Source organism: Crinia signifera, chromosome 6, assembly GCF_055691185.1.
Source record: "Crinia signifera chromosome 6, ASM5569118v1, whole genome shotgun sequence".
NCBI classification, from domain to species: Eukaryota; Metazoa; Chordata; class Amphibia; order Anura; family Myobatrachidae; genus Crinia; species Crinia signifera.
In genome coordinates, this window is record NC_139222.1 from 26,282,322 (window position 1) to 26,307,446 (window position 25,125).

General features: G+C 45.0%; 3 protein-coding genes across 4 annotated transcripts in view; all 3 read right to left on the reverse strand.

Annotated features, from left to right (window-relative positions):
- LOC146010153 (uncharacterized) overlaps nt 1–25,125 on the reverse strand; it is a 360,112-nt gene that overhangs the window by 326,512 nt on the left and 8,475 nt on the right. For both annotated transcript variants that reach the window (XM_083151111.1, XM_083151112.1), the window contains exon 3: nt 16,483–16,580. In XM_083151111.1, coding sequence (XP_083007237.1) covers nt 16,483–16,580 — 98 coding nt within the window. The remainder of the gene's footprint in view (nt 1–16,482; nt 16,581–25,125) is intronic.
- Nucleotides 10,273–12,318, reverse strand: LOC146010215 (uncharacterized). Its single transcript, XM_083151248.1, has one exon. It carries the CDS (start codon nt 12,263–12,265, stop codon nt 11,621–11,623), a length of 645 nt encoding a protein of 214 aa, XP_083007374.1. The 5' UTR covers nt 12,266–12,318; the 3' UTR covers nt 10,273–11,620.
- The window catches only part of LOC146007377 (uncharacterized), a gene marked incomplete at its 3' end in the record, with an annotated part of 46,566 nt that continues 33,718 nt past the window's right edge, over nt 12,278–25,125 (reverse strand). Inside the window, exons 4-5 of the mRNA XM_083145726.1 lie at nt 15,693–16,146; nt 12,278–13,044 (exon numbers count right to left, since the gene is read on the reverse strand). Coding sequence (XP_083001852.1) covers nt 12,278–13,044; nt 15,693–15,843 — 918 coding nt within the window. The remainder of the gene's footprint in view (nt 13,045–15,692; nt 16,147–25,125) is intronic.

Consider the following 25,125-nt stretch of genomic DNA (forward strand, 5'->3'; position numbering starts at 1 on the left):
AACGGAGGATTGTTACAATGTATTGCAGATGTATGGGGACCATTACAGTCGTCAAAATGCAGCATTGCCTTTCTATGTGTTAAATTAAGATCTATTTGTTTCACAATTAAAAGGGGAGAACTTTTTCCAAGTAACTTGGCTTACCACCCTCCAGACATTCGGAGATAGATAGAAAAAACTGCACGGTCCTTACAATTTTTAAATATTTTTTTTTTAAACAGCAAATCACTTGTGCAAACTCTAATTCTATCAATCACTGATAAGTGCGGGCACCAATATTACTGAAACTTGCTTCAGGGGCCTCCATCCTGATCAAACATTCTTAGGTTTAAATACTATATAACCCTTAACTATAAAACAGCAAATGCTGAAATAATTCCACGCCAACACAAACTTGTAAAAAAATGAATGACAATGCTTTACTTGGAAGGTATCTTGGTTACAGGTATTTGCAAATGCAGATTAACACAAGAAACATATAATTGATTGGCTTATACTTAAACAATAATTCTAGATCAAATCAAGATGGAAACCTATCAAGGACAGTGATCAGCCATTAAATCTCATTCATAGTTACCTCCAGTCCCCGTGCTGGCCTGTTCTTCCTCAACTGCCTGCCCCTTCCTTCTCTAGCTCTGATATTTATACTTTACTTACTTTAATTATTTATAAGCCTCGAGTCTTATTGGCCAGCTTTGCTTTCAATCATACTGTCATAATTCACCCATCTTCTTTGTTACTAGGGAACTTGTGGATTTGAGGTCTACGCATGTGTGGCCCTGTTATCGGGTAGTTCCCATGTTGTTGACAAGAACGTGGAGACTAGATGTCTGTCCTCACTCTCTGTACTGTCAACATTGCATTCTTTTTTTTTTAATTGAGTCTTTATTTATATAATTTTAAAATTTACACCACACACAAAACACAGACCATTGCACAATTTCCATTACACATTATTTTCCTACGATATAATTACCAACACGTACCCGCCCACCACCCCCCCCCCCCCTACCCACACATAACCCTGGCCTGGTCCACCGCCCACTTCTTGCTAACCTTTACTGCGGTACTACTCCTTCTAAGTTACTACTGCTTCTTAACGTCATTGACTACCTTGGTGCTTCCCCTACCCAGGTTTATCTACACAGATATTTATTTTTAATACTATTAGTATAGCTCAGAACCCACTAAGACGTTTCATTGGATGCGTGGGACTATTAAAGCCCTTTATGAGGTCCTCAATTAATAGGGACAAATACATGAGGTGGAGGGGACAAGTGAAACGCATTTAGTAATAAATACCTAAGTTTTCCCACATACATTATATAGTATAGTCGCAATATATATTTGTATATATCTACTCATGCTCCGTGCTATTACTTCAAACAAATATTTTTTCCATTTGTGTACCATACAATATACAATAAACATTTTATCAGTGTTAATGGTGGATATCAAACCGACTTTAATAGTAGTGTTATTCAAAAAAAAAAAACCCTCCTGTGCGGACCTGTTGCAACAGACCAAATACATTTAAGTGTATACTAAGCTTTTAAATTAAACTTTCACATCTACCCTCCCCATTGTGTATTTCATCCAACGTGACTTATTGACCGTAAATTACTCAATTCGCAACCTGAGCCTCACTTGTCCACTCCTCACCCTCACTCCCCTTCATTCCGGACTACCACTTTATAGAACCTTGTTTCCAATGTCCCCAGATTTTCACAAATTTACTCTCTGGCCCTCTTGAGGCATATACATATCTCTCATGCTCACATGTATTATTAACTAGGTTCTCCCATTCGATAACTTTAGGGCCCGAGGCGGCCATCCAATGTCTTGCTATAATAACCTTAGCTATAGCTGAAACATTCATCACAAGATCCTTCCATTCATATGCAGAGTCCTCCTCCTCCCAGACTCCCATTACCATATTAAGCACAGTAAGGGACCCCCGCGGCACTCCTACAATCACCAATATATCCATGATCTTGTCCCAAAACTCTTTAATCGCCTCGCAATCCCATAAGAGATGCCAGAATGTCCCCACTTCTGCCCTGCACTTTGGGCAACGATCAGATTGTGTTCCTGCAATTTTCCTTAATCTAACTGGGGTTAAATAGCTCCTGTGCAAGATGTTGAATTGTACTTGCTGAATACGGGCTGAAGTGGTGGCCTTGCTCGGGGCTGCCAGTGCCTTCCCCCAATCTATATCCGCCATCTGCGGGATGTCGACCGCCCACTTACCCAATAGTTCCTGCAATTCCTCACTCTGAGTGTACATATTCAGATAACCATAAAATTTGGACAATCTCTTCCCATTACCACTCAGTTGCTTTATAAATCTTTTACAAGGCGATTCAATAATATTGTGCACCATCCCCCCTTCCTCCTGCTGCAAGGCACTTCTAACTTGAAGATATCTAAAAAACATATGCCTAGGCAGACCAAATTCCTCCTGTAATTCATCAAAAGATTTGATATTGCCATTCCCATAGAATTGCCCGATTAGCGTCACCTCATATTTACCCCAGACCATCATAACCTGTTGCTCTTTTATTTCCCTCAGGGCACCCAAGGAGAAGATGGAAGTTTCGGGGTCCAGCCCCTCGTAATTGATTATCTTGTGCACCCATCTCCATATTTTTACTGCTTGGATTATAATTGGTGGTAACTGTCCCCGCATGTCCATTGACAACAGTCGCTGGAGTGGAGGTAGACCGGGCTCAACGCAGCTCATCAGTCCGGCCAGTTCTTCAGTGGCTTCGCCGTTCCGAACCCAGGCACATATATGCACCAATTGGGCAGCGATGTAGTATATCTTAAAGTTCGGAACGGCTAAGCCACCTTTATCCCTATCTCTATACAACACCTCCATCCTTATCCTTGGGCGCTTGTCCCGCCACACAAATGAGGAGATAATACTATTAATTTTCTTAAAATAGTCGTCCTTTATAAATACCGGTGACTGTTGAAATACGTATACCAGCCTAGGCAGTACGGACATCTTTAATAGATTTACCCTTCCAATCTGGGACAAGGGAAGTTTTTTCCAGCATCGACACTTAACTTTAATGTCCTGTATTAACGGAGTTAAGTTATCATGGATATAATCTGTTGTCGTTTTTGAAACCCACACCCCTAGGTATCTAAACTTTTCTGTGGGCTGTAGAGGGAACCCGGCTATCCCACTTAATGTGTTATCACCCACATACAACAGGTGTGATTTTTCCCAATTCATTTTGAGACCTGAGTATTCCCCAAATTCCTTCATATACTCCATAATTCTAGGGATATCTTCCTGCGGATTAGCCACTCCCACTAACAGGTCGTCTGCATACAGGGATATTAGGTTCAGGCCACGACCCACTCCCTGCACCCCTCTATCTAATAGTTGTCTTAATATGCAGGCCAATGGTTCGACCGCTACTGCAAAAAGCAGAGGGGAAAGGGGACACCCCTGTCTGGTCCCCCTAAAAAGTGGGAACAGCGGAGACGTAAATCCGTTTATCGACATTCTGGCTTTGGGGTTTTTATAAAGTAGAGAAACCCACCCCAGGAATCTGTCCTCAAACCCAAACGCCTTAAGGACAGCCCACAAATACTCCCACTCGATGGAGTCAAACGCTTTATTGGCGTCAAAAGACGCCACCGCTACATTAGCTTCCCTACCCTCCGCCATTTGACTATAAGAAAAGACCCTTCTCAGATTGATCAATGTTGACTTACCGGCCATAAAGCCCGTTTGATCGGGTGGTACTATTTTATTAACCCCTTCCTGACACAGCATGTTTTTGCCTTCCTGACAGAGCCCTTTTTTTCAAATCTGACATGTATCACTTAAGTGGGGATAATTTTTTTTGCTTTTACTTATCCCAGTGATTTTGAGATTGTTTTTTCGTGACACATTGTACTTCAAGTTAGTGGTAAATTTTCGTCGATACAGTCTGTGTTTTTTTGTGAAAAATACCAAAATGTCGGGAAAAAATGGAAAATTTAGCAATTTGCAAAATTTTCTGCTTGTGAGACAAATAATCATACCACTCAAAATAGTTAATAACTAACATAGACCATATGTCTACTTTATGTTTCCATCATTATTTCAACTTCCTTTTAATTTTTTTGGACACTAGGAGGCTTACAATATGAATAGCAAATTTTCAAATTTTCAAGAAAATTTCAAACACTGATTTTTTTAGGGACCAGTTCAGTTCTGATGTGACTTTGAGGGACTTGTATGTGAGACACCCCCATAAATGATGCCATTTCAAAAACTGCACCCCTCACAGTATTCAAAACAGCATTTTGGAAGTTTGTTAACCCTTTAGGTGTTTCACAGGAATTAAAACAAAGTGTAGGTGAAATTTCAAAATTTCATTTTTTTTGCAGATTTGCAATTTTAATACATTTTTCTAAGGAACACAGTACATTTTACTAGAGAAATGTGACTAAAAATTGATTCCCCCAATTCTTTTGTTTTCATAAATATCCTATATGTGGCCCTAGTGTGCACGTTGACCAAACCACAGGCTTCATAATAGAAGGAGCACCTACTTGATTTTGGAGCCTCCTTTTTATGAGATTATTTTTTAGGCACCATGTAGGTTTCTAGGCACCATAAGATGCTAAAAGTTAGGAACCCCCCCACAAGTGACCCCATTTTGCAAACTACACCCCTCAGGGAATTCATCTAGGGGTATAGTGTACATTTCAAACCCCCAGGGGTTTCACCAATTTTGATACAACTGGGCAGTGAAACTGAAAAATTACATTTTTTTACAAAAAAATGCAGTTCTGGCTCCAAATTTGTCATTTTCACAAGGAATGAAGGAGACAAAGCACCCCAAAATCTGTGCCCCAATTTCTCCCGAGTATGGCAATGCCTCACATGTGACCAAAAAATACCAGTTGGGTGCATGGCAGGACTCAGAAGGGAAGGAGTGATTTTTGGATTTTGCAGCTCAGATTCTGGTGGAATGTTGGTGGGTGCTATGTCGCATTAGCAAGACCCCCGAAGCACCAATACAGTGGAACCCCCCCACAAGTGACCCCATTTTGCAAACTACACCCCTCAGGGAATTCATCTAGGGGTATAGTGTACATTTCAAACCCCCAGGGGTTTCACCAATTTTGATACAACTGGGCTGTGCAACTGAAAAATTACATTTTTTACACAAAAATGCAGTTCTGGCTCAAAATTTTTCATTTTCACAAGGAATGAAGGAGACAAAGCACCCCAAAATCTGTGCCCCAATTTCTCCCGAGTATGGCAATGCCTCACATGTGACCAAAAAATACCAGTTGGGTGCATGGCAGGACTCAGAAGGGAAGGAGTGATTTTTGGATTTTGCAGCTCAGATTCTGGTGGAATGTTGGTGGGTGCTATGTCGCATTAGCAAGACCCCCGAAGCACCAATACAGTGGAAGCCCCCCACAAGTGACCCCATTTTGCAAACTACACCCCTCTGGGAATTCATCTAGGGGTATAGTGTACATTTCAAACACCCAGGGGTTTCACCAATTTTGATACAACTGGGCAGTGAAAATGAAAAGTTACATTTTTTTACACAAAAATGCAGTTCTGGCTCAAAATTTTTCATTTTCATAAGGTATGAAGGAGAAAAAGCACCCCAAAATCTGTGCCCCAATTTCTCCCGAGTACGGCAACTCTTCATGTGTGACCAAAAAATGGCAGGACTCAGAAGGGAAGGAGTGATATTTGGATTTTGCAGCTCAGATTCTGGTGGAATGTTGGTGGGTGCTATGTCGCATTAGCAAGACCCCCGAAGCACCAATACAGTGGAACCCCCCCACAAGTGACCCCATTTTGCAAACTACACCCCTCAGGGAATTCATCTAGGGGTATAGTGTACATTTCAAACCCCCAGGGGTTTCACCAATTTTGATACAACTGGGCAGTGAAAATGAAAAATTACATTTTTTTACAAAAAAATGCAGTTCTGGCTCCAAATTTGTCATTTTCACAAGGAATGAAGGAGACAAAGCACCCCAAAATCTGTGCCCCAATTTCTCCCGAGTATGGCAATGCCTCACATGTGACCAAAAAATACCAGTTGGGTGCATGGCAGGACTCAGAAGGGAAGGAGTGATTTTTGGATTTTGCAGCTCAGATTCTGGTGGAATGTTGGTGGGTGCTATGTCGCATTAGCAAGACCCCCGAAGCACCAATACAGTGGAACCCCCCCACAAGTGACCCCATTTTGCAAACTACACCCCTCAGGGAATTCATCTAGGGGTATAGTGTACATTTCAAACCCCCAGGGGTTTCACCAATTTTGATACAACTGGGCTGTGCAACTGAAAAATTACATTTTTTACACAAAAATGCAGTTCTGGCTCAAAATTTTTCATTTTCACAAGGAATGAAGGAGACAAAGCACCCCAAAATCTGTGCCCCAATTTCTCCCGAGTATGGCAATGCCTCACATGTGACCAAAAAATACCAGTTGGGTGCATGGCAGGACTCAGAAGGGAAGGAGTGATTTTTGGATTTTGCAGCTCAGATTCTGGTGGAATGTTGGTGGGTGCTATGTCGCATTAGCAAGACCCCCGAAGCACCAATACAGTGGAAGCCCCCCACAAGTGACCCCATTTTGCAAACTACACCCCTCTGGGAATTCATCTAGGGGTATAGTGTACATTTCAAACACCCAGGGGTTTCACCAATTTTGATACAACTGGGCAGTGAAAATGAAAAGTTACATTTTTTTACACAAAAATGCAGTTCTGGCTCAAAATTTTTCATTTTCATAAGGTATGAAGGAGAAAAAGCACCCCAAAATCTGTGCCCCAATTTCTCCCGAGTACGGCAACTCTTCATGTGTGACCAAAAAATGGCAGGACTCAGAAGGGAAGGAGTGATATTTGGATTTTGCAGCTCAGATTCTGGTGGAATGTTGGTGGGTGCTATGTCGCATTAGCAAGACCCCCGAAGCACCAATACAGTGGAACCCCCCCACAAGTGACCCCATTTTGCAAACTACACCCCTCAGGGAATTCATCTAGGGGTATAGTGTACATTTCAAACCCCCAGGGGTTTCACCAATTTTGATACAACTGGGCAGTGAAAATGAAAAATTACATTTTTTTACACAAAAATGCAGTTCTGGCTCAAAATTTTTCATTTTCATAAGGTATGAAGGAGAAAAAGCACCCCAAAATCTGTGCCCCAATTTCTCCCGAGTACGGCAATGCCTCACATGTGACCAAAAAATACCAGTTGGGTGCATGGCAGGACTCAGAAGGGAAGGAGTGATTTTTGGATTTTGCGGCTCAGATTCTGGTGGAATGAATGGTGGGTGCTATGTGGCATTAGCAAGACCCCCGAAGCACGGTGAAATGATGAACCTAATAATCCATAGATGTGTGGTATATTTTAAAACACTCCTTTATACATAGGCCGGGTTTGTCGGGGCAAGTGTCACACTGGAAAATAGTTTGCTTTCTTATTCCCTTTTTATAGCAAACTTTGCACCTTTTTTGTGTCCTGCCCTTTTTTCCAGTGGAGGGGATTTCATCAGGAAAATGCTGCCCTGGTACAATACGGGGGCCAGTACTAGAAGTACTGGGGCCCTCTGCCTGCTGGATCCCAAATATTAGGCCCTTTATGACTTCCTCTTGAAAGTGCATAAATGTCCCCCTCTGGCTGGTAGAACGGAATAGCACGTAAGCGTTATACAGTGCCATCTGGATGATATACACGGCCAGCTTCTTGTACCAGATTTTTGTTTTCCGCAGGGCACTGTACGGCTTCAGTACCTGATCTGAAAGATCCACTCCGCCCATGTACCTATTGTAATCCAGGATACAATTAGGTTTTGAGGTGTGGGTACTGGTACCTCGTACAGGGACGGAGGTGGTACTGTCTCCGTGAATTGTTGTCAGTATAAGGACATCCCTCTTTTCCTTATATTTGACCAACAACATATTTTCGGTGCATATTCCCCTGCTTTCACCCCTTCTCATTACTTGGGCAATGTGCGTTTTTGGGAGGCCTCTTTGGTTCTTGCGCACAGTACCGCAAGCTGCTGTACCTCTTGAACCAAGGGCCTTAAACAGGGGGATGCTGGTGTAAAAGTTATCCACATAGAGGTGATAACCTTTATCCAGGAAGGGGTGCACTAAATCCCAGACAATTTTTCCACTAACACCTACGAGGGAGGGGGGGGCATTCTGGCGGTTCAATTCTTGAATCCTTCCCTTCATATACCCTAAACCTGTGGGTGTACCCTGAGGTGCTTTCACACAGCTTATACATTTTTATGCCATACCTTGCCCTCTTACTGGGAAGGTACTGGCGGAATTTAACCCTTCCTTTAAAATGTATAAGGGACTCGTCTATGCAAATGAATTTATCTGGGATGTACATCTCTTCAAATTTGGTACTGAAGTGATCAATGACCGGCCTGACTTTGAATAGCCGGTCAAAGGTGGGATCATCTCTGGGTGGGCACTGTGCATTATCGTTGTAATGCAAAAATTTAAGGATTAACGCAAAACGATTCCGGGTCATGGCCATACGGTAAAGTGGGGTGCTGTACAGAACATCTGTACTCCAATATTGCCTAATTTCTGGCTTTTTTACTATGCCCATATGAAACACCAGACCCCAAAACGTCATCATCTCTACTGCATCTACAGGGGTCCACCTAGCAAATGATGACGTGGGGTTTTGAGCAATAAACTGCTGGGCATATAAATTAGTTTGGTCCACCATTAAATTTATAAAATCATCAGAGAAAAATAATTTGAAAAAGTCAATTTCTCTGAGACCTGTTGAATCAAATTGGATTCCTGGGATGGCCAAAAACTCAGGAACCTGGGGCTCAAAATTGTCTGGTGGTGGGGTCCATACAAGATCAATTATTGGGGGGGGGGTCTCAGCTGCTCTACGGGGGCATCTTTGAGGGGGTCCCTCATCACTAGAGGAGGAAGAGGAGCTTAAGATGAATCCTTCAAATTCCCCGCTTGCCTCACTGGCTGTGTCAGAGTCAGAGGCAAGCATGGCATATGCCTCCTCCGCTGAATACATTCTTCTGGATGACTGGGATGACATTTGGGATGACATTTGGGATGCCATTTTTATTTTTGTGTTTCTGGTAGTGAAATGTTTCAACACGTGTATAGTGTAGGGGGGGTACAAACTTTATTTCAATGTAGTATGTAGTGTGTAGTGTGTATGTAGTGCAGAAAAAAAAAAAAGGTCCTGCGCCAAAAATTGAGCACAGATGTTGGTCAGTAACGTCCGTCACTGAACAGCGCTCAAAGGCAACAGGAATTTGATCAAAAAAATTTGATCAAATTTTTTTTAAAAAAGACCCCACAGCACCCTCAAAAAAAAAAAAAAAAAAAAGGTGATCAGTGATGCGACACTGATTACCAGTGAGGGGCAGCAGGTGCACAACCTTTGGTGCAACTGACAGTGCAACTGGCAGGTATATATAAAAAAAAACCCCTGCACCCCCAAAAAGTTGCTGATCAGCACAGATATACTGATCAGCACAAAAGGGGGGTAGCAGACACAAAATATAGCACTCTCTGTCACTATCTCTCTCTATCTATCTATCTCTCTATCTCTCACTATCTATCACTCTATGACACTGCAGCAGCAGCACTGACAGTTATATATATAAAAAAAACCCTGCAGCCCCAAAAAAAGGGGGTAGCAGACACAAAATATAGCACTCTCTATCACTATCTCTCTATCTCTCACTATCTATCACTCTATGACACTGCAGCAGCAGCACTGACAGTTATATATATAAAAAAAAACCCTGCAGCCCCAAAAAGGGGGGGTAGCAGACACAAAATATAGCACTCTCTATCACTATCTCTCTATCTCTCTCTATCTCTCTATCACACTGCAGCAGCAGCAGGAAGTCACAAGAAGTCAGATCCAGGAAGCATCCAGCACGCTACAAGCAGTGATCAGGTGATCAGGTAAGGTATTTGCAAGGATCAGGTAAGTATTTGCAAGGATCAGGTCAGTATCACGGCAGATAGGCACGGTGACCGCTCTGCACGCAATTCCAGACCGGAATGGCGTCTGCAGCGCAGTCACCGTTAGTTTAAATGTCGCGCCTTGGCTGTGATTGGTCCGTGGGTCCCACGGACCAATCACAGCCTTGGGGGCAGGTGGGGTGAGGTGTCGTCGTCACCGATGACCCCCTCATGCCCCCTGACGCCCGGCGGTGATTGACACCTGTGTTACCGAGCGTCTGATTCGCTGGTAACACAGGAAAACGCTGTGAATGGCTGTTCACACTGAACAGCCAATCACAGCGATCGCCGACGGGGGGGCGGCATCGCAGCCCCCCCTGGGCATGCAGGGACATGTCTGCTGTCAGGGACAGCAGACATCGTCCCTCTGTCACTGCATCTCTAGACGCAGTGACAGTTTAAAGTCATGACGTACATTTATGCCATGTGTCGGGAAGTACATCCCAACCATGACGTAAATGTACGTCAAATGTCGGGAAGGGGTTAATCACCCTATTCAGTCGATTCCCCAAAACCTTAGCAAATATCTTTGCATCTGAGGAAACCAACGAAATCGGTCGATAAGAGTCTATCCGAGAAGGGTCCTTACCACTTTTGGGGATCATTATAATCGATGCCTCTGACAACATTGCATTCTTAAACTTATAAAATCAAAACAATTTCCTACAAGAAATTACTTTTCCAGCACTGTCCTAAATCTTCAGCCATTTTGTAATGTTTTTATGCAAGTCATAGTTGACAAAATGGTTGCTGCTTCTGGCAAACACCTGCTGCTTAGCCCAAAGGGTATTTATTTGTAGTTTCTTATATAGCGCAGCATATTCCATTGCGCTTTACAATTGGAAACAACAGTGATTACACAAGCTGGGTAGAAACATAACCGACACACTGGCAAAGCCTATCTAACTAGTGTAAAATTAATAAAATAAAAACCTAGCTATCTCTCCAAAAACGGTTGCAGACAGCAGCCTGTCAGCACAGCACCCACTCCGGTGGGCACCTAAAACTAACTGGGGAACTATGGGATGCAGAAGGGAGGAGCCTAATCTCAAAAGAAGCCAGCACAGTTGCCTTGCTCCTGCGGACCCTCCCACATCCCAAGGTCAAGCCAGGATGGACGAAAGAGAAAATGTATATTACAGAGTAATAATAAGGGATAGGCAATATAACAGCTCATACCTAGAAGACTGCATATACATGGTTCTACCTCTATCTCTGCTCTGTATCATGGCCTGTAGGAGAGTTCCACCAATGTCAATGGCCGTACGTTAGTTGATTGAATGGCGCAGGGCGTAATGCCAGTGTTTTCGGGAGCTTTCCAGAAAACACAGGCGGCTCCTGGCCATTGGGAGGGATGCTGACATCAGTGGTCCCGATCTCCTCACAGCCATCGCACTGCCGAGTATGTCTCCGTTTATGCGGAGCTACACACGGGGGGGGGATTAATTTGATGGTTGAATTAACTTTCCCCTCTTCGCACAGCTGCGATTGCATTTACAGCCATGCACATGGGCAGGATTTTACGTGAGCGTGGTGACATTTACCTAAATCGCTGGGCTCCAAACTCACAGCCCAGAGATCAGGTCTGAAGCATTCACTAAGAATATGGAAATGGCTTCTCACCTGTGTGAGTTCTCTCATGTCTAACAAGATATAACTTCTGGGTAAATGATTTCCCACACTCAGTACAAGTAAATGGCTTCTCACCTGTGTGAGTTCTCTCATGTCTAACAAGATCTGGTTTCCTTATAAAAGATTTCCCACACTCAGAACATGGAAATGGCTTCTCACCTGTGTGAGTTCTCTGATGTTGGACAAGATAGAACTTCTGGGAAAATGATCTACCACACTCAGTACATGTAAATGGTTTTTCTCCCGTGTGAATGCTCTCATGTTGGACAAGATGTGATTTCAGGGTAAATGATTTCCCACAGTCAGAACATGGAAATGGCTTCTCACCTGTGTGAGTTCTCTGATGTAGGACAAGATGACACTTCTGGGTAAATGATTTCCCACATTCAGAACACACAAATGGCTTCTCACCTGTGTGAAGTCTCTGATGTATAGCAAGAGATGATCTCTGGGTAAAAGATATCCCGCACTTAGAACATGGAAATGGCTTCTCACCTGTGTGAGTTCTGATATGTTGGACAAGATCTGACTTCTGGGTAAATGATTTCCCACACTCAGAACATTGAAATGGCTTCTCACCTGTGTGAGTTCTCTGATGTGAAGCAAGCATTGATTTGTAGGTAAAAGATTTCCCACATTCAGAACATGGAAATGGCTTCTCACCTGTGTGAGTTCTCTGATGTGAAGTAAGCCTTGATTTGAGGGTAAATGATTTCCCACACTCAGAACATTGAAATGGCTTCTCACCTGTGTGAGTTCTCTGATGTGAAGTAAGCCTTGATTTGAGGGTAAATGATTTCCCACACTCAGAACATGGAAATGGCTTCTCACCTGTGTGAGTTCTCTGATGTGAAGTAAGCGTTGATTTGTGGGGAAATGATTTCCCACACTCAGAACATGGAAATGGCTTCTCACCTGTGTGAGTTCTCTGATGTGAAGCAAGCATTGATTTGCGGGCAAATGATTTCCCACATTCAGAACATGGAAATGGCTTCTCACCTGTGTGACGTCTCTGATGTATAGCAAGCGTTGATTTCTTGATAAAAGATTTCTCACACTCAGAACATGGAAATGGCTGCTTAACTGAGTGAGTTCTCTGATGTTTAGTAAAAACTGACAGATTAATAAAAAACATATTACATTCGGAACAGGTAAATATGTCAGCCCCTGTATGAGCTGTTCTATGTGTAGCAGTATCTGAGTTACCAGGAGAACAGTCCTCAGGATTAGAGGTATCAGGTGATGTATCTGCACTGTGAGGCACTGGCTGTATATTTAGGGTAATGGAGGCGTCTTCTGGAGAATCCTGTGTGATGTTATCTTCTGTTTTATAATCTGGAGACAGAATAAGACGTCCCTCCGAGGTATTCCTGCTTCTGTGTCCATCTGCTGGAAATAACATACAGATATAGATATATCGCTCTTCCCCTTTCCGTTATAAATACTTTCCTACAGTTCTAAATATCATGCAGCAAATAATGGGATTTATGTAGACAAGGTAACCCTTATTATATTAGTGCATTGGGAGACACTGAGGTATTGGGAGCCGGCAGTGTAAGGGAACTTCAAGACTGGGTGTCACTATTCTGCCTAACAAAGCCCCTAAAGACAGAATAGGAGTAAAGTGTCAGCCGCGCTGACTGTTGTGCTGCTGCGGCACCGCCGCAACAGAGTCCCGGCGGCCTTAGAAGGGTGGCCCGGGCACTTCCGCCTGGTGGTGTCCGGGCAGGCAGCGTCACGTCCGCCCGGCAGAGGTGCATCACTTCCGGCTGGCCGCCGGGACGCTGTCAAACATCAGCCCGTGTCGCCCGGTGGTTGCATAGCAACCAGGGGACGCCGGGCGGCGCGCACTTGGCCTCCTGATACGAAATAGTAATTATTGGGGGCTGGGTTGGCGGCGGTGGCAGCTGATTGGATGGAAGATCTCTTTTAAGGGATCTGGCCCAGCTCAGCCCCGCCAGTGATATTGTTCATTACAGTGTGTCTGCAGCACGCTGTTGTCCCGGTCCTGCAGTGTCCTGGTGCTGTGAAGTCCTGTCCTGGCGTGTGTCTCGTTTGGTGTCACCCCGTTATTAGTTGGTCCGGTGCCTGTGACTTGGTCACTCTCCCTGTCCTTGGCCTGGTGCCGTTAGCCAGGGTGTTCAGTTCAGATAGGCCCTGTTAGTGAGATCATCCTCTTGGTCCTGTCTCTGATGGTCGCCATAGATTTGTACCGTACTAAGACCTGGTTGCATCGGGGTTGGAGCGGGCCTAACTCGCTCCTTCGAACATGGCTCTGCCCACCACCACTGCTTGCAAGCACCCGCGCACATTAAATAAAGAACAGGGGAGAGGGGATAAAACACTATTCAGGAATGAGAACAACAGTGCTAACAAGGAGAACAGTAATATAACAGAGCAGAAACAAAGAGCATAACGGAAAGGCAAAGGGATGCCCCAAAGCTGGTCCTAAGGGCAAGCTGGCATCTCTGGGTTACCCAGACTGGTAACATTTGGTAAGAGCTGCACTGAGGAGCAGGTGACAGCCCAGCACCCCAGCTTAGCAGAGGCTCCGTGCCACACCATCCTAGCTGCACACACCAGTCTCTTGCTGCCCAACAGGATCAGGAACAGGCAGACTTGCTACAAGGTAATCCTGGTAACAGTGATCCACCTGATAATGCTGATCACAGGCTAACCAGCCTCTCCTGCTGTTATCATGCAGACCCAGCAGGTCATCCATCCAGTGCAAATCCTGGGTCTTATGTACATAGCAACCAAAAGTGGTCAGGGCTTGGTGGCTCTAAGCCAGCAAGCTGAAGCCCAACTCCCCGATACAGGGTCTGGTGGTGCTGGCTCTCCCAGGGAAATTGCGGTACTGTGGATGACAGGTGCCAGTCCGAGTATGGCAACCATCTCATCCTTCTGTCTCCCATCTGCCCAGTGCCTCCCCTTTCTGGTGCCAGTATAGGCGGCTCTGCCTCCTTCCCTGGTGGCAGCAGGGAGGTGTGTGGTGCTCCGTGAAAGATTTATAGGGACAGGTGCCAAACATGTATCTTCATGTTGGTGCCACATTAGTACCTCTCCCACAGTAGGACATCTGTAGGCACTAGCCAGTGGCAGAGGTTTAGGCTTACCTCCTGTACTACGGCATCCATTCTGTAATAGTCCCTCTGTTAGTCCCTGTGTTCTGCTCTGGTCCATCTGACAAGTCTTTGCTTACTGCTATGATACTACTCTCAGTTACTTCCCAGTGTGATCTCTGGCTGTTCTCTGACCTGATTCTGGCTGTCCCCTAGTATTGTACGGCCCATCTGGTTCTGACCTAATCCCATTACCTACGCTATAATATGCCCCACAACCAGTCTCTGCCCACAATTCCTTCGTACCCACTTACCCGTACCTTGGACCACAGTCAGAGATCCGTGACTTGCACATCGGGTTACCCAAAGCCAAAACCCTGTTGTGTGAGCCCATTAGGCTACATAGTAGGGTAATACCCCATGTAGTGGTGCACAGAGAGGGTCATGGGTAACACAACAGAGAGAACTATAGGTAATGCCACATGACCTTCCATACCATTGTACCCTGTATACTGCTATTATTCCCGTCCCTTCTACTGATGATGTAGGCGAGTCACTGGAGAACATGGGGGGGATTGGTCAGATCTCTGTTCTGGTAGCAGACAATGATCAAATGCGCAGGAAGAAAAGAGGACAATAATAGGGGCTGATGGCTCGTGTCTCCCTCCCCTCCCATCCCCCCCTCCCACTGGGCAGATACATTCCCCTCATTAGTCTGTACTGACAGAGGAGGGTGCAGGAGTGGCATGTCCAAACTATGGCCCTACAGTCATTACAAAACTACAAATCCCATCATGCCTTGCCATAGTTTTGATTTTAGGAAATGCTAAAACTATTGCAAGGCATGCTGGGATCTGTAGTTTCATAACAGCTGGAGGGCCATAGTTTGGACATGTCTGGTGTAGGATAGGAGGCTGCTGTAGTGATAGAACAAGGAGAATATGTGACTCTCTGTAATAAGCGATTATTCCTCACCTGTGCTGGTATCTGTGGGGATTTCCTCCTCCTTACACTGCTGATCATCCCTCACATCCATCTCTTCTCCCACTGTATCTTCTGCCTTATTATCAGTCACATCCGTCTCTTCTCCTTCTGTATCTTCTGCCTTAATATCAGTCACATCCATCTCTTCTTCTCCTACTGTATCTTCTACCTTAATATCAGTCACATCCGTCTCTTCTTCTCCTACTGTATCTTCTACCTTATTATCAGTCACATCCGTCTCTTCTCCCTCTGTATCTTCTACCTTAATATCAGTCACATACGTCTCTTCTCCCTCTGTATCTTCTGCCTTAAGATCAGTCACATCAGTCTCTTCTCCTTCTGTATCTTCTGCCTTAATATCAGTCACATATGTATCTTCTCCTTCTGTATCTTCTGCCTTAATATCAGTCACATCCGTCTCTTCTTCTCCTTCTGCATCTTCTACCTTAATATCAGTCACATCTGTCTCTTCTACCTTAATATCAGTCACATACGTCTCTTCTCCCTCTGTATCTTCTGCCTTAATATCGGTCACATCAGTCTCCTCTTCTCCTTCTGTAGCTTCTGCCTTAATATCAGTCACATCAGTCTCTTCTTCTCCTTCTGCATCTTCTAGCTTAATATCAGTCACATACGTCTCTTCTTCTCCCTCTGTATCTTCTACCTTAATATCAGTCAGGCCTCCACCCTAAATAAGAACAGTAAAATATTAGTGTATGAGACACACACGGCTTCTCTACAGATCATGTAGTGAAAACTCACTTTGGTGTATCCCACCTACCTGATCCTCCTGTGGGGTCCTGTGAGTCTCCTCTGTACAGTGCTGGGAATACGGAGGACGGGGACATCTCTCTGGGGTATCTCTGTTACCGTCTCTCTCTGCAGGGGATACAGAGTGTTTAAATACACACTACATGTGTACATATCAGATTATTTCCAGTAAAATGGTCATGAATCCCGTAGCCTACAAGGTGACATTACCAACATTTCTATGTATCTCTTTCCATATATCTTGCTGAGACCACTGATCCTGAATGGCTTCCAATCAACTTTTTCCAGAGCTCCAATAGTTCAAACGCCAAAAAAAAAAAGCCTTGGTATAGGGTAGGGGTGGGGAACCTCAGGCCCGTGGGGGCCTCCATAGCCATATTGACTGGCCCGCCCACCCGCCTGATGTCTTGCCCGGGAGTCAAGGAAAGGGGAGTTCTCACGAGTGGCCTCTTATTCAGCGGCAGCCGCCGGAGCGTGGGACAGATGAAGCAGGAACATTTTTAAGTGGCTAATTTATATATGGCCCGAAGGATTTTTTTAACAGTACAAATGCCTGGTCTCGAGAAATTTTTCAGGATCGCTGCCCTCTACCCTTTCATCAAAGCCAATAAATCTTACATTATTGAGACGAAGCCTCCCCTCAAAGTCCGACATTTTAAGTCGCATATCTGACAACTGGCCAGACATTGATTTAACTTGCTTTTGGAGAGGGGCCATAGCGTCCTCGAGTGATGAGACTCGATTCTCCACCCCTGTGACTCTTTCCCTGATAATTTGTGCGTCCTGCCGTAACAGGGAGATGTCGGCTTGAACTTTATTGATCTGCACCATCAAGTTAGATTCACATGAGTTAACTGCGTCAAGCACTTGCTGGAGTGAGACCTCCGTGGGTCGAGGTTCCGACGACCCTTTAGACGGGGTGGTCTGTGGGGTATTGACCTGAGAGTTGTTTGCTGCCTGAGTCTGCGACCGTGCATATTTTTCTAAGCGGGTTGCAGCCGCGGTCTGGCCTGTCTTCCCCATTTTGTCACGTGCTTTAACTCTTCCTTGCTGCTGTTTTTTCCCACTTTTACTTTTCTTTCACCTTCCCTCTGCTTTATAGCGCGACCCCCCAGCTGTAAATATAGTGTATTGATGTAGCTGAACTTCAAGTGTCCGAGTAACCTCTTGATCTCAAAGTTTTAGCTTTCAAGAAAAAAAAGGATCAAATGAGACGCTTGCAGGGACCCTTGGCACAGTATGAAATATTTACGACCCTGAGGGCAGCTGTGTACTGGTAGCAACCAAGTCAATACAGAACAAGTCCTGATACTTTATCCACCATATAGCACAGAAAAAAGGGGGATATATAGAAACAAAAAAAAATACCTTTGTCCAGGGGATGACGACTCTGAGGGGTCAGGTCAGCAGCGGGTGATGTAAGCACCAGCACACCAAGTTTTTTTTTGAAGCAGAATAAGCAGCCTTGATGGGGTATTAGCAGCCAAGGGCTGAAGGGACACTTTCAAGTGAGCCCCGGCCCTGCAGTTTAAGAGAGTATACACGCAATCTTGCTGGGATGCTCGCTGGGCCTCACGTTGCTGTATATTGCGCTGTACCTTCCGTCAGCCAGTACTCACTAGGGTTGGCGAATGACTTGCTGCCAATTCCCCTACTGGCGCTGTAACAGGCTGAAGTCAGCTGGAGTCCCCTGGCAGCGATGAGACAGCAGGCCGCCGTGGAGGAGTTTACCAGAGATACCGCAGAGAGTTCTGCCTGCGTCTGCGTGTGCCGACGTCTCTCACCCGGCAGCAGTGCGCGCGACTTGGGGGTCAGGCCGGATACAGAGAGGACACTTCCTCCCGACCGCACACCGCTCCAATGACGCGCCAGCCGCCAGGACCACGGAAGAGAACAGAGAAGACGCGAGTCAGGACTTCACTGGGGTGAAACGGTCTTTCAGCTGTTGCGGAGGCCGGGCATGTGAGCACTTTTACTGGGTCACCAGCATGTGTATGAGGCGGGAGGGGGACGGGGGACTAGGAGAGCCGGCATCAACCTCCCTCACGCAAACGCCTCCGTGGCCACGCCCCCCCCCCCCCCCCCGGAATTTGGGAGAGAGGTATTCTCTGCGCAATTTGTGATCGAAAGAGCTCACCGGGTGCCATCCCGTCCTGCTCCCCCTGGGGGTCCACCGCGCACAATAATAGCTAGAATCCTCAATTTCAGAGATCGGGACTGTATCCTGCGATCTGCCAGGAATAAGGCGGACTTCGGCTACATGGGCAAGAAAATATCGGCTTTTCCGGACTTTCCCATTGACATTCAACGGGAGCGCGCAAAATTCAGGGATATTAAAGCAAGGCTCAGACAACTCGATTTAAAATATTCGATGCTCTATCCCTCGAAATTAAGAGTTGAAGTCAATGGAACAACCAAGTTCTTTTTTACTCCTGCTGATGCCGCTGGCTGGTTGGACGGCTCCTACCCTGGTGTGGGCCCTCTCGCCAACTAGCAGAGTTACATGATCGTTTGTGCCTTTTGCTGTTTTTTCTCTTTTTTCGCTGGAATTTGTATTCTCTAGATGCTATTGTTGATTTCTCTTGCATGTGTGGGAGGGGAGGGGAGGGGGGATAGTGGGGAAAAGTTTAAAAATAAAAGGGAAAAATCCTTACTGATAAAAAAGGGGAGAGCCGGTCACGCTATGGGTGGCCATTTATTGATTAGCCCCTAGAGATACTAGCTCGGGTAGATCATAGAAGGGACGAATAGGGATCCAGGTACGCCAGGGGTGCTAGGTTGTACAGGGTGGGGGGGTCGGGGTTTTTGTATTGTTTTTTCATTGTCGTTTCTTTTTTTTTTTCTTAATGTTATGTGTTATGTGTCAAGGCAGCCTATTTGGATGGAGGAAGGAAAGTTGGGAGGGTGAGTGGGAGGAGAGTTCCCATTGCCAATATATAGGTAATAAGGATAATGTGCGGTGGGGATGACTAAATTTTTAACATGGAACGTCAGAGGTTTAAATGACAAAGTGAAACGCTCACTAGTCCTAAATTATTGTAAATCTCTGAACGCCGATATCATCTGCCTCCAGGAAACTTATTTGTGTGGGGATAAATTGCTTTCGTTAAAACGTCCGTGGGTGGGTTCAGTTTTCCATGCCCCATGCTCAACAGCCTCCAGAGGGGTTTCCATATTGGTTAAGAAATCAGTGATCTTTGTAACCCGCACAGTGAAGATTGACCCTGGGGGAAGATATATCTTCCTGGACGCAAGTATTAACCACGTAGACGTGAGCCTCTTGGTAGTGTACATCCCTCCCCCGTTCTCGTATGATGTTATGAGGGCCGCAGTGGAGTTCGCCACCTCTTTCCCTTCTAACCATTTGATATGCTTGGGAGACTTTAATAACATAATGTCGCCCCAAATGGATAGATGGGGAGGATCTAGTCAAGCTGTCAGTAAAGGGGGGAGTAGGTTCGCGGAATTCATCGAGGGGATTGGGTGGAGCGACCCATGGAGACTGCGGTATCCGGCAACTAGTCAGTTTTCGTGTTATTCTCCCACTCACGGCGTATTCTCTAGGATCGATCTGATCTTTGTATCAGACACTTTGTTAAACAGGATTACCCACATTGAATATAAGGCCCGCGGGATTTCGGACCATTCTCCCCTGGTCATGCAGCTTGATCTGGCGGAGCCAGCTGGGTTCAGGTATTGGAAGCTTCAGCCCTACTGGCTCTCCCAGATTAACCAGGCAGAGATCGAGGCGGAGATTGTGTCCTATTTCCAGTGTAATGACGGTTCATCGTCCAGTATTATGGTTTGGGACGCCTTTAAGGCCTATCTACGGGGGGTGTTCATTAAAAAAATTTCGTATCTGAAGGGACTCCATCGCAGGAAGGCAGGCAACCTAGAGGCAAGAACACTGGATTTAGAAAGAGTCTATCAAGTTAGTAATTTAGAAATTGACAGGGTGGAATGGCAAAGGACGCAGATAGAATGGTTAGAATATCTACAGGAAGTCAACCTCCGTAGGCTCAAAGTGGGCTCTCACCAATGGTACACTGGTTCCGACAAAGCGGGTAAATTTATGGCTCTTTTGCTTAAAATGGACAAACCTTTCAACATTATCCCTAGTATTAGAACCGAACAAGGCCAGATATTGTCATCAACCCCGGAAATAGTGGAGGAATTTGTCAGCCATTTTGGCAAAGTTTACCAATCAGCCCAAAATTCTAGCGAGGAGGATCTGACGCAGTTCTTTGCGGGCCTACAGCTCCCCGTACTAACGCAGGACGCCCAGACCCTGTTAGACGCCCCCATTACTAGCGAAGAAGTGGAGGGGGTAATTAACTCCCTTCCCCTAGGAAAGGCCCCCGGATTGGATGGCTTACCTGGTGAGATGTTTTAAAAATTTGACAAGGCCCTGACTCCTCGCCTGGTAGGTCTCTGCAATGCCATGATAAGTGAAGATGATCTTCCTCCTTCTATGGCTGAATCCTCTATAGTGTTTATTTTAAAGAAGGATAAAGATCCCATGAGCGTGGACTCATACAGGCCTATTTCGCTTATGCCCACCGATGCGAAAATAATTGAAAAGGTATTGGCTAATCGTCTGGGCAAGGTGATTCAGGATATAGTACATCCCCACCAATCCGGGTTTATGCGTGGAAAATCCACCGCGATCAATGTTAGGAGGGTCTTTTCTTATATTCAACACATTAAGGTAAAGGGGTTGAACGCCGCGGTGGCCTCATTCGACGCGAACAAGGCGTTCGATTCCGTCGAATGGGGCTACCTATGGGGCGCCCTGAAGGCTTTTGGGTTCGGGTCGGGCTTCGTCAGATGGTTGAGGCTTATGTACAAGAATCCGAGGGCCAGAGTCTCAATCAATGGGTACACATCCCAGCCATTCCCCCTGTATAGAGGGACTCGGCAGGGTTGTCCCCTCTCCCCATTGATCTTCGCCGTAGCAGTGGAACCCTTGGCTTGCTTGTTAAGAGCTAAGCTACACTGCGAGGACATGGGGAGAGATATGAAATACAATCTCGTATCCCTGTATGCTGATGATCTTTTGGTAGGTATGGCCAACCCAAATAGAGATCTCCCAATCGTGATAGAGCAACTCGGTCAGTTCGGTGAACTCTCGGGGCTCACAGTGAACTGGAGCAAATCACATTTGTTGGTGATGGGAGAGGACAATCTCGATGACGGCGGGCCTGGTGTATCATTGGTGAAGACCACGTGTTTTAAATATTTGGGGGTCAGGGTGTCGGCCGAAACAGAGGACTTCATAAAAGATAATATTACTCCAGTGTTACAGGCGGTAAGGGTTAAGTTTAAATGCTGGGCCAAGCTCCCCTTAACGGTGCAGGGTCGGGTGAATCTAATCAAAATGGTAATATTGCCAAAAATACTTTACCTACTCCAACAATCCCCAATATATATTAAGGATGAATACTTCAGAAGCCTGGATAGCATTGTGTCCTCGTTTATTTGGGGCGGCAGACGCCCGAGAGTCAAACTTGCTACAATATGTAGAGATCGAGATGATGGGGGTATGGCCCTTCCAAGTTTTAGGAGATATTATTTCGCTGCTCAGTTACTACATCTCAGGTCGTGGGTAAGACCGGAAGAACAGCCCAGTGAATTAACTAGGCTTATGAGGTGCCTGGTTCCAAGTGTTACCCCGATGCAGATTTTACTGGCAGGCTCACTCAATAGATCCTATCCCCCCATAGTCTCCCAAGCCGTTAGGATCTGGAGAATGGTGTGCGCCTCAAAGAATTTTACGGGTCCGGATCCAGAATCATCGTTCCTTCTATTACCCATAGCCTCGGAGATTACTAGACAGCAGGGGGGGAGGCTATATTCACAATATGGAATTGGTTCACTGGCTCAGTTGTTCCAGGACAATAATTTTAAATCTTTTGCCCAGCTCCAGGCAGAGCATGCTCTCCCAATGTCAATGTTTTATAGATTCCTGCAGCTAAGGAGTGCGATCTCTGGGTATGGAGGGGATAGGGAACGATGGCTTATGGAAACCCCTATCAAGGTCTTTTTGTGAAAACTTACTCCGCGTAAAGGTGTCTCAAAATTATATAAATACCTAACAGCCTCCGCCCCAGATGAAGGATTAAATCAACTTATGCAGAAGTGGGCAGTGGATATCCCTGGAGTTAATGAGAGTAACTGGCAGGCGGCCCTAGCAATTCCAAAAAAGGCAACAAATTCTATACGCGTACAGCAAGTCCAGTTCAATATCTTACACCGTACATATTTGACCCCAGTACGATTAAGGAAAATGAGGGGATCAGGGGATGATAATTGTCCAAAGTGCAGCCAAAATGGGGCAACATTTTGGCACTTAATGAGGACTTGTGGCAAAGTTGACCAATATTGGAATAGGACAATATACAAAAACAGGTATAGGATGTGATCTTTCTTTGGCGCAATGCAGCCTCTAGTCCGTACTTATCCTCAGTTATCACCCAATAACCAAAACAATAGTGAGAAAATACAAGGAATGGATTTTCCAAACTTTTAAGGCGCAATCAGTCCAGATATTCTCCGACCGTCAGAAAGCTTTGTTCAGTCTCTCTTGTCTGATTGATCCAATGTTTCTCAGAAAAAATAAGAAGCGGTAAAAAAACCATCAATTAAATATGAACCCAGCAAAGGACGATTTCAACTGTTAGTGAAGAAACAAGAGGATGTAAGTGGGCGTACCCTACTCACAGTGTAGCAGGTGGTGTAAATACACGTAGCGGGTACTTGTCCTGCCGGTAAGCCGTCTATAACCTCTTTTAATGGGAAAGGCAATATATATACACGTGGCGGGTACTCGTCCTGCTGGAGGATTCTCTATGACTTCCGTTTTAACTCTCAATGACGTATATACCGTGAGAAATAAAATAAAAATAGACAACAATGTGTGACTATTTTCTAGTGCTCCAATTTTGGAGTGTATTTTAGCACAAGAGTGTCTCCATAGGCGCACCTCACTCACTTGAGATCAGGGTGAGGTACACGTATAAAGGTTTCTTTATACTTAAAAGGGTGTTTAGTGCAATAAAGATGATAGGCGTACCCCACTCACGGTTATTGTGAAGATTTCTAAACCCGTAGCGGTTTCTTTGCCTTTAAGTGTATTTTATCAGTTCTTTCTGGTGATTTTCGGGATTTTCTCCATCCAAAGTGTGTATATAAAAGTGAAAAAAGGGAACAATGTGTAGTCCTATAACAGGCTCCCCATATATCTGCTATAGTTAAAAATTAATAAATCTACCCAAGTGGGGATGTGGAAATCTCAAAAGTACTTTCGTACCAGAACTCACACTGGATAGTGTTCTTTACAGGTGCATAAAGGTATCTTTTTTTTAAGGTGCTTACGGCTCCGTGAATTTTTATCCTCCACCAAGAAGAAAAATATATATATATAGTACCCCATAGTGATGGGATGATCTGAGATTATGATGATGGCGTACCCGGACTTACAGTTAGGCAAGTCTCTGGAATCCTATAATGGTTTCTTTGACTCTGTATCTGCTGGTCATCTATTTAGGGATTATTCTTCCAGATGTGTGGCCGGCATGTACAGAGTAAGAAAAAAATGCGTTTCAAAGACTTATCCCACCACATGGGATTTTTCCAACACTGTGACAATAGACTCTTTCTTCCTCCATAAAAAATTGTTTTATTATCACTCTAAAAGATCCTCCATCCCCATGATGGTCAGATCACACAGTCCAAAAAACAGCTCACAAGACCCACAATGGTCAAACATAGAATATAAAACACATCAAAAATTGAAAAAAGTTTTAAAAAGTTAAAAAATGAGAAATCCGATACATACATTCAATGTTGGGCATAAAGAAGTGATGGCTGCTCACTCTCCACACTGGTTGTCGACGCGTTTCGGTGTTACCACCTTTCTCAAGACATGCCAGAGGAGAGTGAGGGGCCATTCCTTTATACCATGAGCAGCCAATAGATTTCAAACAGGAAGTGATGTAATCGACTTCCCTGAAATACTAACACAGATTAAAAAATGTATTTAAACTTCTAAATCTTTTACACATAACATATCCTTAAATGGAAAGAGAGAACATACATCTACAAGATGTTATAGTTCGTTTTTTATAGTCCGTTTACATTTATGGAAACAGTGGTTGCCATGACAACCGTGCGTATACATCCGGTTTTCCTATGTTGTGCTGGTGTCTGGGCACGTATATAGTTGAAATAAAGTAGGTAGGCATTGGAGGCCCGCTCACGAGATGGTGCGCCGCGCTCCCCAGCCTATACTGGCTGCCGCCGCCATCCGATCGCCGTATGTGCCGGTGTATGGGATGACGCTACCCGGCCCACCGTCATATCCGGTTGCTGGACCGCAACTTTGCGAAAGTTAAAACGGAAGTCATAGAGAATCCACCAGCAGGACGAGTACCCGCCACGTGTATATATATTGCCTTTCCCATTAAAAGAGGTTATAGACGGCTTACCGGCAGGACAAGTACCCGCTACGTGTATTTACACCACCTGCTACACTGTGAGTAGGGTACGCCCACTTACATCCTCTTGTTTCTTCACTAACAGTTGAAATCGTCCTTTGCTGGGTTCATATTTAATTGATGGTTTTTTTACCGCTTCTTATTTTTTCTGAGAAACA

Coding starts and splice junctions, on each gene's coding strand:
- LOC146010215 (XM_083151248.1), bottom strand. CDS start 12,265: ATGCTTGCTTCACATCAGAGAACTCACACAGGTGAGAAGCCATTTCAA.